General features: G+C 42.3%; 1 protein-coding gene across 2 annotated transcripts; it reads left to right on the top strand.

Moving 5' to 3' along the window:
* The first annotated feature begins 11026 nt into the window (after positions 1-11026).
* LOC122014763 lies at positions 11027-17394 on the top strand. Of its 2 annotated transcripts, XM_042571181.1 has the most exons (3): positions 11027-11292; positions 14071-14145; positions 14220-17394. In XM_042571181.1, the coding sequence occupies exons 2-3, from the start codon at positions 14130-14132 to the stop codon at positions 17084-17086; spliced, it is 2883 nt and encodes a 960-aa protein (XP_042427115.1). In that variant the 5' UTR covers positions 11027-11292; positions 14071-14129; the 3' UTR covers positions 17087-17394. The 2 variants fall into 2 exon arrangements, with proteins under 2 accessions (XP_042427115.1, XP_042427114.1); XM_042571180.1 differs by having other exon boundaries at positions 14071-17394.
* Positions 17395-17955: the final 561 nt, after the last annotated feature.

Here is a 17955-nt window from a genome sequence, read left to right as displayed (position 1 = left end):
AGGAAGGTACTCTTGGCCGGATATTTTTGGCCCACTCTTCAAGAGGACTCCGCTCAGACGGTAGACACTTGCATGTCTTACTAGAAATATCAAAATATTCTGCACCATCCGACCGAGGAGATAAAGACGTCCACGGTATCTTGCCCATTCGACCAATAGAGCATAAATATCATTGGGTCGTTCCCCAAGACGATAGGTCAGCGGAGATTCCTGATCGTCGCGGTGGACTGCTTCTCAAAGTGGGTGGAAGTCGAGCCGCTCACGAGAATAATCGAGCATATGGTCATTAAGTTCGTTTGGCAGAACATCATATGCCGGTTCGGCATCCCACGTCGGCTCGTATCAGATAATGGGAGACAATTCGCTGGTCAGAAGCTTAGAGAGTGATGCGAGGGTATGACATCCAGCAGACCTTCACCTCTGTAGCATACCTCCAGAGCAACGACCAAGCGAAAGTCGCCAATAAAAAAATCCTTACAGGACTACGGGCTTGGTTCAACCACATTGGAGGCAGCTGGGATGACGAGCTCCCAGTGTGTTGTGTGCCCTCCGTACGACACCAAAGGAGGGGACCGGCGTAACTCCTTTCCACTTAGTATACGACGACAAAGCAGTCATTCCTGTAGAGGTTGGCGTGGCATCTGATTGGGTGCAGTTCTACAATGAAGGGAACGCCAGATGGAGATTCATGGAGCTCGACTTGGTGGACGAAACGTGGGCTAAAGTAGTCATTCGACTAATGGCGTACCGGCAGCGGATAAAGTAGAACTACAACTGGAGGATGATCCCAAGGTCTTTCCAGGTTGGCGATCTCGTGTGGAAGAAAGTAAAGTCAATCAGTGACGTTGCTAAGCTCGAAGCCCCATGGGTGGGATCTTTTAAGGTCGTGTAGAGACTCCGCTGAAGCACCTACTATTTGGAGGATGAAAGCGGAAGGCAACTCGAGCAGCCGTGAAGCACAAATCATCTCCAACCCAACAGGGTCGAATGAGAAGCGCGCAGGTGAATGCAGATATACTTGTGTGTTGTTTCCTAAATGTAGGGCAAATATGAATAAAAGCTAAGTACACCACTTTTGAGCTGAGTCAACGGTCGAGCGACAACCTTAAACCCTTGTCTTCCCCAACGGCCGAGCGACGACCTTAAACCCTAGTTTTTTCCAACGGTCGAGTGATGACATTAAATCCTAATTTTCTCCAACGATTGAGCGGCGACCTTAAACCCTCGTCTTCCCCAACGATCGAGTGAGAGGTGACCTTAAACCCTTGTCTTCCCCAATAGTCGAGCGGTGACCTTAAACCCTAGACTTCCCCAACGGTCGAGCGACAACCTTAAACCCTCGTCTTTCCCAACGGTTGAGAGGTGATCTTAAACCCTCATCTTCCCCAATGGTCGAGCGGCGACCTAAACCCTCGTCTTTCCCAACGGTCGAGCGGCGACCTTAAACCCTAGTCTTCCCCAACGGTCGAGTGGCGACCTTAAACCCAGTCTTCACCAACAGTCGAGCGACGACCTTAAATCCAGTCTTCACCAACAGTCTAGTGACGACCTTAAACCCCAGTCTTCACCAACGGTCGAGTAGTGACCTAAAACCCTAATCTTCACCAACGGTCGAGCGACGACCTTAAACCCTAGTATTCACCAATGGTCGAGCGACAACCTTAAACCCTCATCTTCCCCAACAGTCGAGCGGCGACCTTAAACCCTAGTCTTCACCAACGGTCGAGCGACGACCTTAAACCACTGTCATCATTAGCGATCAAGCGATGACCTTAAATCCTTGTCTCGATAAGCGATCAAGCGCTGATCTTATAACTCAAGAACGATGAACGAACGACCGTGAATACACACTACTCAAAAGCTTCAAGTCTTCAAAATACGGTGACCGTTTGGGATTATTCTGCTATGACTTCTCGTCATCAATCGGAAGGTCACAAAGCCACAATAAGCAACTCGCAACCTCGCTCAGGGTTTTACACGGGCAACTAAAATGTGAGTCAAATTGAAAGATGTTAAATGGCGGCAAGGGAACGAATGAATAAGAAAAGATCGTCGGACGAGCGATCATTCATTAAGACTAAGCATGAGGATTATAAACAAGGGTGAACACAAAATCACTCTAGATAGTCGAGCACATCGTCAGGCAGTGACTCGGTGAGTTTGTCCCTACTAATGATGTTGATAGTTAGAGCAGCTGACAGATAGTCTCCCTCTCTGAGCTGGTCGATCTTTTCTGTCGATGGCCAAGTTGAAGAGGCGGAGCGCTCGGTCGAAAAGTCGATCATTGAAGGCATCCGAAAGGAGGTAGTTTTTCTTCATAGCTTCAAACCAGTCAACCTCAACATCTTGATAAGCCGATCATTGAAGGCTTCGAAGGATAGCTTTTGCAGCCGACCGACTCTCCCGTTCAGTAATAAAAAAATCCTCACTTTGAGTTTTGGGGCGAGAGCCCGGGCCTCTTTATTCTTAATCTCTAGATCGTTGATAGCCCGGAGTTTCCTGGTATTAGCCGAATAGATTTTGATTCAAAGGTGTTGGCTTGTTTATTAAGAGCCAAGCTATTTGGGTGGCCTGCTCGACGTTTTTTCCTTTCTCCACCTCCAGCAGCTCAGCGCTTTTAGCCAGATCGGCTCTTAGCTTAGCCATCTCAGTGTTCATCTACTCCAGCCGCTCCTGAGAAGCAGATGATTGGCCGCTTGGCACCTTTAATTGCTTAACCTCCTGCTCCAAAAAGGTGAGTCTTTGGCACATGGTCAGACTCTCTACCCAATACTACGTGTAACCAGGAAAATATAAGCGCCGATCGGAGACAAATTAAGAAAATACAACACTTACCTCAGTGGGCATCTAGGTGTGGCTGTCCATGAGCACCCCCAGAGACATGATCGCAGCGCGGGCTCGGGCGTCAGTCCATATTTGTGCTACTAGTCCCTAAATGATTATCTGGTACTCGGGGGCTCGAGATTTAACGCCATCTGACTCACACCATTTCTCAGTCGAAAGATGGAAAACCGTTGTTATGTGGCGTTGGCCGCTCGGGGCTGACTGGGCTGAGGTTGCTCTACCGAACACCTGATGGATGCCAGATTTTTGAACCTTCAATGGAGGTGGCATGAAGGCAACTGACAGCGCACACATGGTTCCCTGCGGCAAACCAAACAATAAGGGTGTCTGATCAGACAATGGGGGGGGCAGTCGCAGGAGTTGGGGTCGAGGTTCCAACACGTTCTGCGAAAGGGCGTGGGCTAGTTCGTGGTGGTGGGGGGTCTGCACAACTGAGAAAGCGGATCACGATGAAGTTTTCGCCCGACGCCTCTTGTGCTATATCAGTGGTTCCCCAGAGGAGCCTGAATCCGACGCTCGCTCCACCGGAATCACCAATAGCCATTCAGAGGGAGGGTTCGATGCACCAACCGCTCCATCGATGGGTGTCCAGCTGGCTATCGCTTCGTTGACTAAGGCTGAAACCCCCTCGCTCTCACCATACGGGTCCTCCTATGAGCCGATCAGCTTCAAACCGCGACTCTCCAACTCGACTACGGTCGCCGCATTGACCTTGGAATCCACAAGCTTGGCCTTTCCAGCCAAACGCGCGTGCAGCATAATGTCATCTACAAAAGAAGAAGAAAAATCAGTTAAAATTAAATGAAGAAGTGAAGAAACTGCATACCTAGGTTGGACGGAAGCCTTGTGCAGATCAGACTCAAGCCGAAAACATAGAGGACACCCTCCAGCAGCTACTTGTGGTACTCATATTTCTGACCGGCCAGCATTGAGGTTGCATTGAGGTAGTCCGATCGGTTCTTGTACTTTTTTAGTGGAGGCTGCCTTGCCACTTTGAGTTGCAGTTGGTTGGGAAATCTAGCCGCTCGGGAAAATGCAAAAAAAAAAAATACTCCCTCTAATGCTTGTTGGAGGTCGACATTTTATCGAAAAAAACTAAGCCCACTCGGGATTGGAAAAGAAAAGTTCTTGGCTCGGACAATTTGGGATAATAAAAATAATGAAAAAGCCAGGGAGTGAGAGGAATGTCGTGCAGGCGGAACAGAACCACCACCCCGCACAGTAGCCGAAAGGAGTTCAACAATAGTGATGAAGAGAGATGCGAAAATATTTACATACGGCAGGAAAGAAGGGGTGGATGAAAAATCATAGACCGACGGTAAATTGATTCCTAAAGAAACAAAGAGAGTCGGGCGGCGGAGCATTTGGTCGATCAGAAAGAGAAGGAAGAATAACTTGGTAATCGGAAGGAAACTCAAAGGCGACTGTCAAGCTCTCAGCGTCGTCGGCATCAAACCTGGACTCAGTAGAGATGTACCAAGGACCAGGAGCGGCGATGGGAGACTGTGAAGAACTCACCATCGCAAAAAGTAAAGAAGGCGGCGAAAAGATGTGATTGAAGGAAAGGAAAGCTTACTGGAATGTCACTGGAGGAATAGAAGAGGAAGGAAATCGCCGAGAAACGCACAGGCTTATCGCCAAGGAGCTCGAGGACGGAGATGTGCAAAAGGAGAAGGCGACGCACACGAGTTTATAAACCCCAGGGTCGGTTGATCAAGGTCGTCCGATCTAGGATCGCAAAAACCTAAGCAGAAATCTGGCCGTCGAATTCAAAGCGGTAAAAGTCACATCACCAGCGGATATCCGCTTGTCACGTCAAACATGCGCGCGGCAGCAGGAGGGACACGTGGTGCTTGGTCACGGGATGACATTTAATGAAGGTAATTAAGAGGCATGGAGGCGCGCTCAGCCATGATGAGCAGAGATTTGCATGATCTCCTAGAAATATGGGTGGCGTAAACCCAAATCGCGCCCACCCAAGGAAGCGCAAGAGAAGAGACTAAGGATGGATCTTGCTCATGATGATCGGTGTAAGGGAGCAGGCGTATCGCCGAACGACAGTCTTCAACAAGTCGATCGACAAGGAAAGCTGCTAACACATTTGCTCAGTTACGAGGGAGCGATCACATAGCCGACCGTCGGGTTACGTCGGTCCGATCAGAAGCTAAGGAGCGTCATAAGCCGATCAGGTGTAAAGCATCTTTGACAATTTGTTCAATCAGTCGGACTTGCAGTCTCCTTCGACTAGACTTGAGGGGGAGGCATGTGATGCGGCGATAAGTAGGGGCTCACCCGGCAGGGGTCGGTTGTCATGATGAAGGTCAAAGACAAGGCGATCAACGTTCAGGTATCATAGGGCCAAAACAGAGGATAATCGCATTGGTCGGTCGGGCAATCAGGCCCCCGACCGGGAGGCGAAGGCTCCGGTCTGACCCCGCCTTTGACTCGAGAAGGTGTCAAATGACCGACGCTCAAAGGAGTGTTGGACGCCAGGAGGAGAAAGAGATGATATGCAGAATCTTGGTTGATCAGCTACCCCGCTCGGACAGGCAACATGACTCACCACAAGTTCAGCAGAGTTCCGATCGAGCGGACGCGACACAGGCATAGCAGAGATCTGGCCGAGCGAACGAGGCACAGGCGCAATAGAGTTCCGACCGAACGGCTAACCCGCTCGGCCCAGCAACGGACCCATTGTGTTATCTCTTGGCATCCTTTTGGGAGTTAGTGCCGCTGACACCAGGCATGGTCGACGGGAAGATCGTACGACAGAAACTTCCACTGTCACATCAGAGACATGCTCAGCTTATTAAGGTATTGTGTCAGAGACACTTTATTGATAAGTCTTTTCAAAGGAAACTTTGAGAAGCGTGCTCACCTAAGGAAGTGTGCGCGCGCTACAAGAGCTCTATATAAAGAAGATTCCAAGCATCGGCGGAAGTATGTGATATACACTGTTTGTGCTACAGTCTTCATTCTTGTTGCTCCGTCTTTTACATATTCGCCGATGACTAACTTGAGCGTCCGAGGGCCAACGTCGGGGACCCCTTCCCTGGCTCGGCACTGACGTCTTTTCTCTTGCAGGGTGGAGCGGAGTCTACGAGCGGTCAGTGGGACATCCACATCCCCAACTTTCCATTTCATCGACTTTCGGGCAGGATCAAAAAATATATATATATTAATGAGATAATTTAATTAGGGTTCTAGAAAGTATATTTAAATTATCTTATTTAAGTTAGGAGTTAATTGAATTTATTAACTAAAGTTCAATTAAATTCCTAACGTTAAAGTAAGCTACCCTTTTCACTTTATCGCTGTCTTCCCCTCATCCATAAGCTGGCTGGCCGCTGGCGTATGTCTTTGTCGTCGCGGGGCCGACCGCCTTCTGGCTTCCCTCTCCCTTCGCAAGTCGTCGGAGTTCCCCCTCTTCCCCATCACGTGTCGTCGGGAGTTCGCGCACCCCCTTCCACAAGTTGTCGGTGCACACCGGCCCGCCTTCCGACTTCCCTCTTCCCCCTCACAAGTCGTCGGAGTTCCCCTCTTCCCCCATCACGAGCCGTCGGGAGTTTGCGAGTCCCCTTCCGCAACTTGTCGGTGCACACTGGTCCGCCTTCCGACCTCCCTCTCCCCCCTCACGAGCCGTCGAAGTTCCCCTCTTCCCCATCACGAGCAGTCAGGAGTTCGTGTGTCCCCTTCCGCAAGCCTTCTATGCACACCCAAGTTCATAGGCCCAAGTTTGATTAGGATTTTCTTCTCACGCATGCCCAAGTTTGTGCGTCGAAGAGGACATTGTTCGTGGTTCTACAGCCGAAGAGTAGAATCGTATGTCACGTAGAATTGTGCAATCTCACCGATACTGTATGATTCTGACAATTCAATTACACTACAAAACGGATTCCCCATCGCGCCAGATCGATTTAATACTTTTGAATCGTATGATCCTATCATCTGGGTCACTGATGCGGCGATAAGGAGGGCCCCACCTGGCAAGGGTTGGTTGTCACAATAGAGGTTAGAGTCAAGGCGATCAACGTTCAGGTATCATAGGGCCAGACGAAGGATAATCACATTGGTCGATCGGGCGATCAGGCCTCGATCGGGAGTCGAAGGCTTCGGCCCGACTCCGCCTTTGAGTCTGGGAGGTGTCAAACGACCGACACTCAATGGAGTGTTGGACGCTAGGAGGAGGAAGAGATGATATGTAGAATCTTGCGCGATCAACTGCCTCGCTCGGACAAGCAGCAGGACTCGACACAAGTTCAGCAGAGTTCCGGCCGAGCAGACATGACATAAGCTTAGCGGAGATCTGGCCGAGCGGATGAGGCACAAGCGCAGTGGAGTTCCGGCCGAGCGGCTAACCCGCTCGACCCAGCAATGGACCTACTGTGTTATCTCTCGACATCCTTTTGGGAGTTAGTGTCGCTGACACTATGCATGGTCGACAGGAAGATCGTACGACGGAAGCTTCCACTGTCACATCAAAGATATGCTCGGCTTGTTAAGGTCTTATGTCAGAGACACTTTACTGACAAGTCTTTTCAAGGGAAACTTCGAGAAGCGTGCTCACCTAGGAAAGCATGCTCGCCTAGGGAAGTGTGCACGTGCGCTACAGGAGTTCTATATAAAGGAGATCTAAGTATCGACGGAGGTACGCGATATACACTGTTTGTGCTATAGTCTTCATTTTTGTTGCTTCGCCTTCTACATCTTCGCTAGTGATTGACTTGAGCGTCGGAGGACCAACGCCATAGAGTCTTTCCCTGGCTCGGCACTGACATCATCTGTCTTGCAAGGTGGAACGAAATCTACGAGCGATCAGCGGGACATCCATATTCCCAACTTTCCGTCTCATCGACTTTCGAATAAGATCAGTCATTATGGCAAAAGGTGAATGCGCTCACCCCCAACGCCCCCGCCAATCTAGCCCAAAGTCAACATGAAGGAGATAAATCACAGATGGATAAGATCAATCATGATTTTACATATCATGATCTAAATCAGATAATTCGCCGTATCAATGTACTATTCTAATTTAGAACAACAATTCCTATACTTTTCTAAATTAGAGAACTTAAAATATTATAAAGCAACAATACTGATAATTCTTAATTTTATTTTTTTCATTATTTGACCTTAAAATTTTAATTAATATAATTAATGGTGATATATTTATATATAGGAAGAATGTTACAATATTACATAACTTTCTTATTTAAATTAATTAATAATTTTAATAAAAAAATGTATTAATCACCGTATAATTTTTATATATCATTAATGCTAATCGGTTTCAGAAAAATCCCTACACTATTTAATTAATTAAAAAATGAACAATTAATGTGGCACCATGTTCTGAGAAAATGGCTGGACTCAGCTTTGCAAGGCGTGGCCAATTCTGCCCGTGCCAGCTTTAGGCATAGGCAACGTTTATGAGCAGGGCCCTAAGTTTTTATTGGATCAATTATTTTTAATATAGTTTATGTATTTTTTTAAAAGAATGAGAAAGAATTGGGTCAACATAAAAAATTTATATAATCTAATTCTTTAAAAATTGAGGTAGTTATTTTTAATATATATAGGAATTCTATGCTACGGACTCAACTGTGCGGACCGCTGCGGATTGCCCTCATGGCAAAGTCCGCGTCACAATGTTTTAATTCACTTCTCGCCACGAGACCTGCAGAAGCCCTCTTTCTCCTCTCGTCACATCTTCCTCTTTCTCCCAACGCTGCCCTAAATCGCCGCATCTTCCTCTTCCTCCTGACGCTGCCCCAAATCGTCGCAGATCCTCTTCCTCCCGACTTCCTCCCGATGCTGCACAGACTCGTCGCATCTTCCTCTTCCTCCCGACTTCCCCCCAAATCGCCGCAGATCCTCTTCCTCCCGACGCTGCCAGACTCGCCGCATCTTCCTCTTCCTCACGACTTCCTCCCGACGCTGTGCCCTAGCTCGGGACAGAGACCCCCTCGCCCAGTCCCTATGCCCTAGCGATTGTCCTCCCTCCCTGTGCCCTAGCGCCCCTTTCTCCAGACGTTGTGCCCTAGCTCGCCACAGAGACCCCCTCGGCCAGTCCCTGTGCCCTAGCGATTTTCCATGCACGAGGGCTTCTGTAGGTCTCGTAGCGAGAAGTGAATTAAAACGTTGTGATGTGGACTTTGCCACGAGGACAGTCCGTAGCGGTTCTCACAGTTGAGTCCGTAGCATAGAATTCCTATATATATATATATATATATATATATTTCAAGAGAAAGGAAAATAGTAAAACTCACATGATTAAAGATTTGTATGATTTTTTTATCTAAAGAAAGCTTCCGATTTCATAAAGATTCATTATGCTTCTAACTGATATAGTTATAAAGGGATTTTTTTTAATATTTAAAATTTATTTTTAATTATATATATTCTTTTATAAGATCTAATCTATTCCTCTTCAATATCTCTAAATCATAATCTTTCCTCGTTATGTTTCTTTTTGGTTGGTGACGTTTTCTTTTTTGATCAATAAGAATATGAATTATAAATTTTTTATCTCATTCATGCAATGTAAAATAAAAATATTAGGGGACATTTGGTATGCGCATTTTCCATTTTCATTTTCTGGAAAACGCGCGTTTTCTGAAAAACGGTGTTTGGTTTGCGTTTTCCGCGCGCGTTTTCTAAAAAATTGACTATCGTTTTCTAAAAAAACAGAGAATTATAAAAAGTCGTTTTCTGTTTTCTAGAAAACACACGTTTTCCAGAAAATGAAAATGAAAACGGTGCAAACCAAACGCACCCTTAACTTCTCCTTTTCCCCTTTTCCAACTTCTACTCTATGTACTTCTCTTGCGGTTGAGAAAGAGAAACCACATCTAATACTATTATACTATTTCTGTTATTACTATACTCCTTAATTAAATTTAAATACCAATGCATTAGTCTATATTGTGTCCAATTGAAATAAAATTTTTTATTATTTTTGAGTAATTATAAATTAGATATCTTTACTATTTCATTTTCATGATAGACATTAAATTTAACTTATTTAGATGTATTTACCATTATAATTTATCCAACACATCGATTTTACTGTATTATTTTTTTTAAAAAAAATTAACACTTCAACTTAAATACTTGTACTATCAATAATTTTTTTAAAAAATAATAAATAATATATTTGGACTTTGAAATACTATAAAATCTTAAAATTTAACACTACAACCCAACACGGACACTGACTGATGTATTAAAAATAATATTAATTTCTAAAAATAAGCATCATAACAATATTGATATTTAAAAATTAACATCATAAAAGAATAATAAATATAATAGAGGAAAAATGTTACCTATAAAACATAGAGGAAAGTTGGTTAAAAAAGAAGAGAGAAATGAGCATGCTATTTGTAAAAGATACGAAAAAAAAAAGAAGGTGAATTCAAAATTATAAAATTTTATATTTTTGAAATTTAAAATAAGAATATGTACTATCTAATAACCCACTGACCCACTCTTAATTAATTTAATGAAGTTCAAAATTAAGTTATATTAATATTCTTTTTTATTTTCACATGGAATAATTGTAAGTCTTATCAGTAATTTCAACTTCCTATTTTCTTAACTGACATATGCATAATTTAATTTTTCCTATTTTCATCGATTAATATTATTCATCATTCTTTCTTTTCTTCTCCCTCTATAATTTTTACTATAACTTTCTATTACTTATTTTTTTTATATATCACAACGTATCAACTCTTCTACATAGTGATAGAGTCATATCAATTCATCTGTATCTCATCGATTATTGAAAAAAAATCACAGTCATATCTATCTATGCATCTCATCATTTTTCTGAATGATACGAGTCATTCTCACTATATAACTTAACCTAATTTTTATTTTATTTTCAAATTAAAATTTGTATAAAATAAATCATATTAACATTAAATAATATTATTTAATTATTTAACAGTAAATATTTATTTTATATAATTTATCTGTATTTTTGACTAGTGTTATTAATAAATCATAAAGCAATACAAATTATGTGATTAGAAATTTAATTTTAATTGGAAGAACATCTCAGTGTTTTAACTGGGCCGGAGTGCCGGCCCATGACGTATCGTACGGGCTGTCCGGCCAGTTGGGAATTAATTATTTTTAAAAAATTAATAGGTTACGGCGTTGTCAGTGTGACGAATAAAAAATACAGGAAATGTGAAGACCGAGAGAGGGGTTTCGCTCAGAGCCAGCCACAGGCCACAGCACAGCAGGCGCTGTAAAAAAGCTAGGGTTCGTTGAAGGGAGAAGGGAGCAGAAAAGGGCGGAGAGAGGACTCGATAAGAGGATAGAGATAGACGGAGAGACGGAAGAAGAGAAGAGATGGAGGAGCTCTTGGTTGCCTTCCTGTTCTTCCATGTCCCGATTGGATTTTAGGGTTTCGTCCACCTCGCCGCGTGCGTCGCGGTAATCCCCTGAACCTCTCTCTTTTACGTCTTCTCAAATTTCGATGTGATCTTATTTAATTTCCGGCTTCGACCTGGAATTGATCCCGTTTACCTCTTTTCTCCACTCCAATGATTTCATTTATTGCGGTTTTGGCGGTTCGGGATTTGTTTGCCGATTCTAGGGGACATGTTTAGTTCCGGCTGTATTTCACTCCTTTTGTGTTTTTAGATCTCTTCGTTATGTATTAAAATTGAATTGTGAAACTTTGTTTTTTCTTTTTCATTTGGAATTTATTTTATTCTTTCGTCGCTTCCTATTTTTTGCGGACGCCTTTGTTGTATTTTTCTCTCATTGCAAATTAAGTTCATGTTAATCTCTTGTTTTATAGTCAGTAGTTACCTATATTTTCTGATTTAAGTTTCTTCCATTTAGGAAAATTGTTGTTGTTTTTAGTTGGTAAAATTGGGCTTTGGGGCCAGTTCAACTTAGTTCTTATTTGTATCGGTATAATTACTAATGGTTGGATAACATCGTAAGACCACTGTGTGAGCTTATTTGTTAGGAGGAATTCTTTGTTTTATAGAAATCTGTGGGGCGCCATTTAGTTTCTTTGGTTATAGTACAACCTGGCTGCACTTATTATTGTATTGAAAGTTACTTTTCTATGGTCTAGTAACCTTTCTTTTGGTGAAAAGACTGACTATTATTCAGTGTATAGGAATTAGGATGAAATCCTCAGTACTTGTGACTCTTTTTCTTCCCATTTCCTTAAGATGCTTATTATGATCTCATGAGTCCGTGTAAACGATTTTAGCACTTCTGTCTTGCGCATCCTCACCTCTAAATGATCAACAGAATAGGACACTCACCCTGTGTAAATTGCCAGATGCCGAGTTTTAACTAACACTCAAATTATCTCCCTTACGCTGCTTTTCTGAGTCACCAGTGCATTTTTATCTCTCAGTTTCCCAAGATTCTCTAGTTTTTCCTATTTTCTCCATGATCTTAGCTTTTTAAGGAATTCTGGTATGGATTCTTCCTCATCTCTTAGGATTATGAAACATCAGAGAAATTGATTGAGATCGAAGCAGATTTGGGTAATTCTGATCCAACTCAGTTGATAAAGGGACTTTGACTGATGTGTTCTTCCTTATCTCCTGGGTTTAATGAAGACAACCAAGAAATTGACCAAAATTAGATTAGACTCTGCCAATTGTGAGCCACCTCAGCCTATCTAGGTCATAGTAGTCTGATTTTTCATACTATTGTCACATTGTATCTGAGTTGATAAGGATTTGTCTTTGCAACCATGTTCCCATTGGTTGAAAGAACTAAATATAACCTATTGTATGCAAGTTAGCTATTTGTAATTTTAAGAGTCAAGTAATGTGGCGTCTAGACTTTCATCATATGGTGTCTATGTCGTTGAGGCTATCAGACATTAACTCTTCACTGAGATATACTGGCTTAAGTTGGTGATCCACATGCAAGAAGAATAACATGCCAAAACATTTGTCACAATTTTGTAGATATGTGTGTAATTTTTTTTTCCATTTTCTGGAACCAACTAGGTGTCAATGTTAGCCCTAAGTATTTATTGTTTAATTAATCTAATTACTACAGATCATTTATTTATTAAATTGAACATGGCTTAATTTTTTCATATTTGGTTTTGAATTAAATCTCATTGAGTTTAATACTGGTTGTGCAAATTAATTCTAATTGAGTTTAATAATGCCTGCTTAAAATAAATCTAATTGAGATTAGTAGGATCAAATTGATTAGGCTCTGATCTGGGCATGAGTTGGATTCTGGCTAGGCTTGAACCAGCTTGAACCAAACCAATTTAGGTTATGTTTGAGCCAAATTGAAGCATGTTAGTTTATTGAACTTGTATTTATTGATTTAGATTTTGTGTTTTAAGGGATTCGGGGAAGTGGATTTTGATTCCATCCTCTCTTTCTCATGCCTTCTTCTTTTGTGAGATTGAGAGGTTGATTGATCTCCTGTGACTACCGATGTTGAGGTCTATCAATAACTTCTTTAAACGTTCAGGAAATTTTCTATAGGACTTCAGCTTAGCTAGGGTTGTCCAAGAAAGGTCATTTCTCTCCACTCTCCCTCCATCAGGTGGTGATGGTGATCAACGCTGAAGCATTAGTTGTAATAGATCATTTTGATGTTCAAGTGATGGTAACAACTTTGTTGGGCATACGTAAAGGGTTTGTTGGGAATGGATCTCTGAGGGTTTTCATGACAATGTTAGTGGAATGTGAGAGATTCAATATCATAGCAGACATTCAACACATTCTCAATACTCTTATTTACTTGATAGAATATAATAATTGCTATTTTTAAAGTATTTGTTTTTGTGTTTAAGTTTTTGATCTATAAAATTTAGTATGTTTCAGTATTTTGCAGTTGTTTTTCATGTTTTGCGAATGAATATTCAGTTACTATTTGATTTATGGATGTAAGTTTACAATTATAAGAGTTGACCCATATACTCTGTAATATTGGGGAGCTTGGCAAAGTAGGCTGATACAGGTCGAATGAGTATATTCTAAGATTGCTTTCAGAGTCCCGAAGGTTGCATTCAAAGTCCTTGAGAATGATTCAGTATATGCCAAGTCGTTTTAGCATTTGCTACTTTGTTGATAACAAAGTTGCCAAAGCAGTCACCAGAAAATGAATAGTACTTGTTAATTTATTAGCTGTGCTATTACTAAGTATTTTTCCTATTAAACAACACTTATTAGGTATTCGTAAATTTAACAGAACTGCACTTTATTGCAGAAAGAATTCAAATTCCATTCTCATGTTGCTACCAATGGTTAGATGATTCTGGAAACAACATGGTGCAAGGAAGTGGTGATTGAATCTTGCTCTTGCCCATTTTATCTTTTGATTCAGAATGATGCTTGAGGACTTCTTTACTCTAACAGAGATGAGAGATGGACTCTCAAGCCTTGCTAGGGTTGAAGAGTTGATTTCCATGATTCAGAAACTGAATGATTCTTCTACAAGTAACTTGGGTGATGCAACAAGGCAATGGTCGACAGTTGCTAGTGTTATAGCAGCTACTGACCACAAGGAATGTCTTAATAAATTTCTTGAGTTGAATGGCCTTTCTTATCTGAAAAAATGGCTTCAAGAAGCACTAGATAGTTATACTGATGACAATGGTATTGCTCTGGAGGAACTGGTCATTACATTATTGGCATCATTTGAGAAGCTTCCTATGGATTCTGAAAGAATAAATACGTCTGGAGTCAGAGCTACTATTGAACTTCTCATGGATCACAGAAATATTAAAATTAAGGATAAGGCTAAATTATTGCACGATAGATTGGAGCATGCAAAGAAGGATGATGTAAATGTTCATGATCAGTGTAAAAGTGGGGCCAGTCTTTTTAATCAATCTGGACCAGCTGAGGATTTGCAGAGAAGTGAAAGTGGCCCAAATCCATCTGCCAATATCCCTCCATGCTCCATGCAATCTGGTGAAGAAAAATGTGAAGTAGAATCTGCAGAGACTCAATTACAGAACTCTCATGTCATAGGATCACTTGATTCAACAAATAAGGAGCAAGTTCTGACAAGTGATCTAATTCTTTCCACTTCTCTGAACCCAGTCAATTCAAATGCAGTTTTAGCAGATGTAAATTCATCTGGGTTATCCCTTGTCTTGAACCCGTGCCAGGAGGATTTATCAAAATGTTCCACCGGTACTTCTTTGTTGTTTTGTTCAAAAGAACATGCAGATGATCAGTGTGATGCAATTGGATCTAAGAATGCTTCTGACTGTGTAAAAGAGATTGATATGAATATTACGGAAGTCAACCCAAATGATTCCACTCAAAAAGAAAATGATAATCATTCTTCAGCTTTTGTTTGTCCTCCATCCAAAGCACCATCTCTGCCTTCTGCTGAACCAATGGAACACCAGTCAGTGGATGGGGTGGTTGACTATGGGCCAGATAAGTGCTTGATAACGGTTGAGGAGTCTATGCCAGCTGCAGATTTCACTTCTAGTTTTCAAAATCATTCTTGCAATGCTAGCATCCCTAATAATACCAGCCATTCTCAGTTATCTACTCGAGAGGAAGCCATGAGTAGTGTCATTGTAGATCTTGAACGCGAACTCAATTTTAAGAGTCACAAAAATCATTTTTCAGCTGCCTCTGATTTTTTAAAGGCTGTGGGAACAAAGGCCAATGAAGGGGCCGCCGAAAGGTCTGGACCAGGTCTTGAATGTTTGGATGATGCACTGGAAGTTGCAAGGCAGGTGGCTATAGCAGTGGAAAGAGAGGTGGTTGATTATAGAGAGGTCTCGTGTAGTTCTCCTGATGTCAACTCTAGAGAAACATCTGGTTCTCAAGGCCCTGTTTCTGGAGAACAGCTGGATGAACAAATGACTGAGCAAGTTGATAGGAACAGTTCTACTATAAATGAGAATTCTAGATCATTATCTCCTGAAAAGGGATCAGAAATCACACAGAATATTAGTTCTGATCAAGACGGAGTCTCACCCCAGCCAAAAGTTCCCATTCCAGAATCATTTGGCAATGTCATCGGGGATCAATGCACCTTTGATCTGAATGCAAATATTTGCAGCGATGAACCTGAATGCTCAATGAAGTACAGTCCTAAAATGCCAAACAATGTGTCTGCTCCTGTTGCTGTTGTTGCTTCTACGAAGGGAACTCCAGAAGTCCCTGTTCTCCATTTTGGAGGTGAGATGGGGTGGAAAGGTTCTGCTGCTACCAGTGCTTTCCGACCAGCATCTCCTAGAAGAACTCCAGATGGTGAACGGACCTCTGATCCTAATCAGAAATCAATTTTTGCTGCAATTGATCTGAATGTAGCTGAAAGGAACGACGAGGCTACTGATGTCCCCACATTGGTAAAGCAGTTACCTGCTTCCTCTAGTCTTCCATCTGGAGATTCATGTGTGGAAGTTGGTTCAAAAACAGAGGTGCGGAATTTGGATCTTAATCGCCATGGAGATGAGGATGCCTCTGCACTCCCATTCTCATCTTGGAAGTTGAATTTTCAAAATGGGGAACGAAGCCTATCATCAGCTTCTTCTTCATCTTATAGACATTCTTCGTTTCGAGATTTCGACCTGAATGACAACCCATCTTTGGCTGATACTGGTTCACACAGCGCCAGCCAACCAACTACAAAAGCTAATGAATCACTTGGATGGAAAACAGCAGATAAACCCGTCATCAGAATCATGGGAGCAGAAATATCTCTCACAAGGAAGGACAACACTAACAAAGCACAGCAATTTTTCATACCCAATGGGATGCAAATGGAGCCTGCTATGTTTACCAGGTCATTGCTACCTTATCCCAGTGCATTGACCCCTGCTTATGGGTTTGGTGGGCTTCCTACTGAGCCTTCCATGTCCATTCCTTCAGCAGATTATTCACCTGGAAACTTTTCGTACATGTCCGAGACCAGAGGGATGATGATGCACATACCGCAAGTTACTGGCTCAGTACTAAGCATGTCATCTGCTAGACCCTTTCACTATGGTGCAGCTAATATGCTGCCCTATATGGCTAGTTATGGCGGTGGACGCCCTGGTTTTGATTTGAATAACAGGATGGCACCACCAGAGAGCGGCAGAGAGGGCGGGAGCCTCGATCATCATTCCTTCTTTGTGCAAGGGCAAAGAGGTTGGATGGAAGACCCAACTGAGCCTTCTAGTTCCACAATTTCATTGAAACGAAAAGAGCCAGATTCTGGGTGGGAACACACTCCTTTGAATGGTCACAATTGGATGTCATCGCGACCATAGTTGTTTCAGAAAACCAGCTTAAATAGTTAGTCGCTTACCTTTTAGGCCGTCAATGTGGGGGGGCCAACTAGATAGATAGATGATGCGGCATTGACAGGATGATTGTTAAATGAATAAGGTCTATAGATATAGTGGTAATGAGAAATTGATTTTATCTGTAGGTTTTGGTTTGTTTATAATGAATGCTGCCTACCTTGTCATTGATTAGTGGTGGCAGTCCTCGATGCATGTACATCTCACAAATACACTAACATAGCCAATAGTCGTGAGCCCTTACATTTATCATTCACTGGCTGTTTGTTTTTGCAGCTCAAGTTTTTTTTTTTTCATTCCTTGGTTTTCTGGTTGAGTATCTCAAGACTTTTTCTTGATGCATACTTTATATAGTATTGAGTGTTTTTTTTAATAATCTAGGTATTCAGTTCAATCTGATTAATTTTAGATGTGATTGGTCGGGTTTCATGGGAGTTTTTTATGAATAATAAATCGGAAAGTGGAAATGGGTCCACGGATTATAAGGAGATTTGAACTCGTTATTTATGGAGTGGCGGATTGTCCTTTTTTTTTGGCTTCAGATACTGGTTGGCAGAGTTCAGTTTGGTGAATTGCAACTGCAGCGAGCAAAGGCAGTATCCGAGAATGCTACAGCGGTTTGTTAGTTCATTTCAGAGTTCTGGTCCATAAAGTAGATTAAGGGATGGATTATTTGTAATTATAGTTGTGATCGTTATCTGATCATAATTGGTTATGATCTCTTTTTGAATTTATCATCCTTTAAATTATAGTTTGAGTCGGGATGAATAACCGGAGGTCGCCTGAAGATCACCAATGGTGGGCAAATGGTCAGGCACCGAGCAAGGGGCGGCCTT

Source organism: Zingiber officinale, chromosome 8B (assembly GCF_018446385.1).
Source record: "Zingiber officinale cultivar Zhangliang chromosome 8B, Zo_v1.1, whole genome shotgun sequence".
NCBI classification, from domain to species: domain Eukaryota; kingdom Viridiplantae; phylum Streptophyta; class Magnoliopsida; order Zingiberales; family Zingiberaceae; genus Zingiber; species Zingiber officinale.
This window is presented reverse-complemented; position numbering and strand designations above follow the sequence as displayed.

Excerpts from the sequence above, each read along its gene's own strand:
- LOC122014763 (XM_042571180.1), top strand. The coding sequence starts at position 14,189 with ATGATGCTTGAGGACTTCTTTACTCTAACAGAGATGAGAGATGGACTC.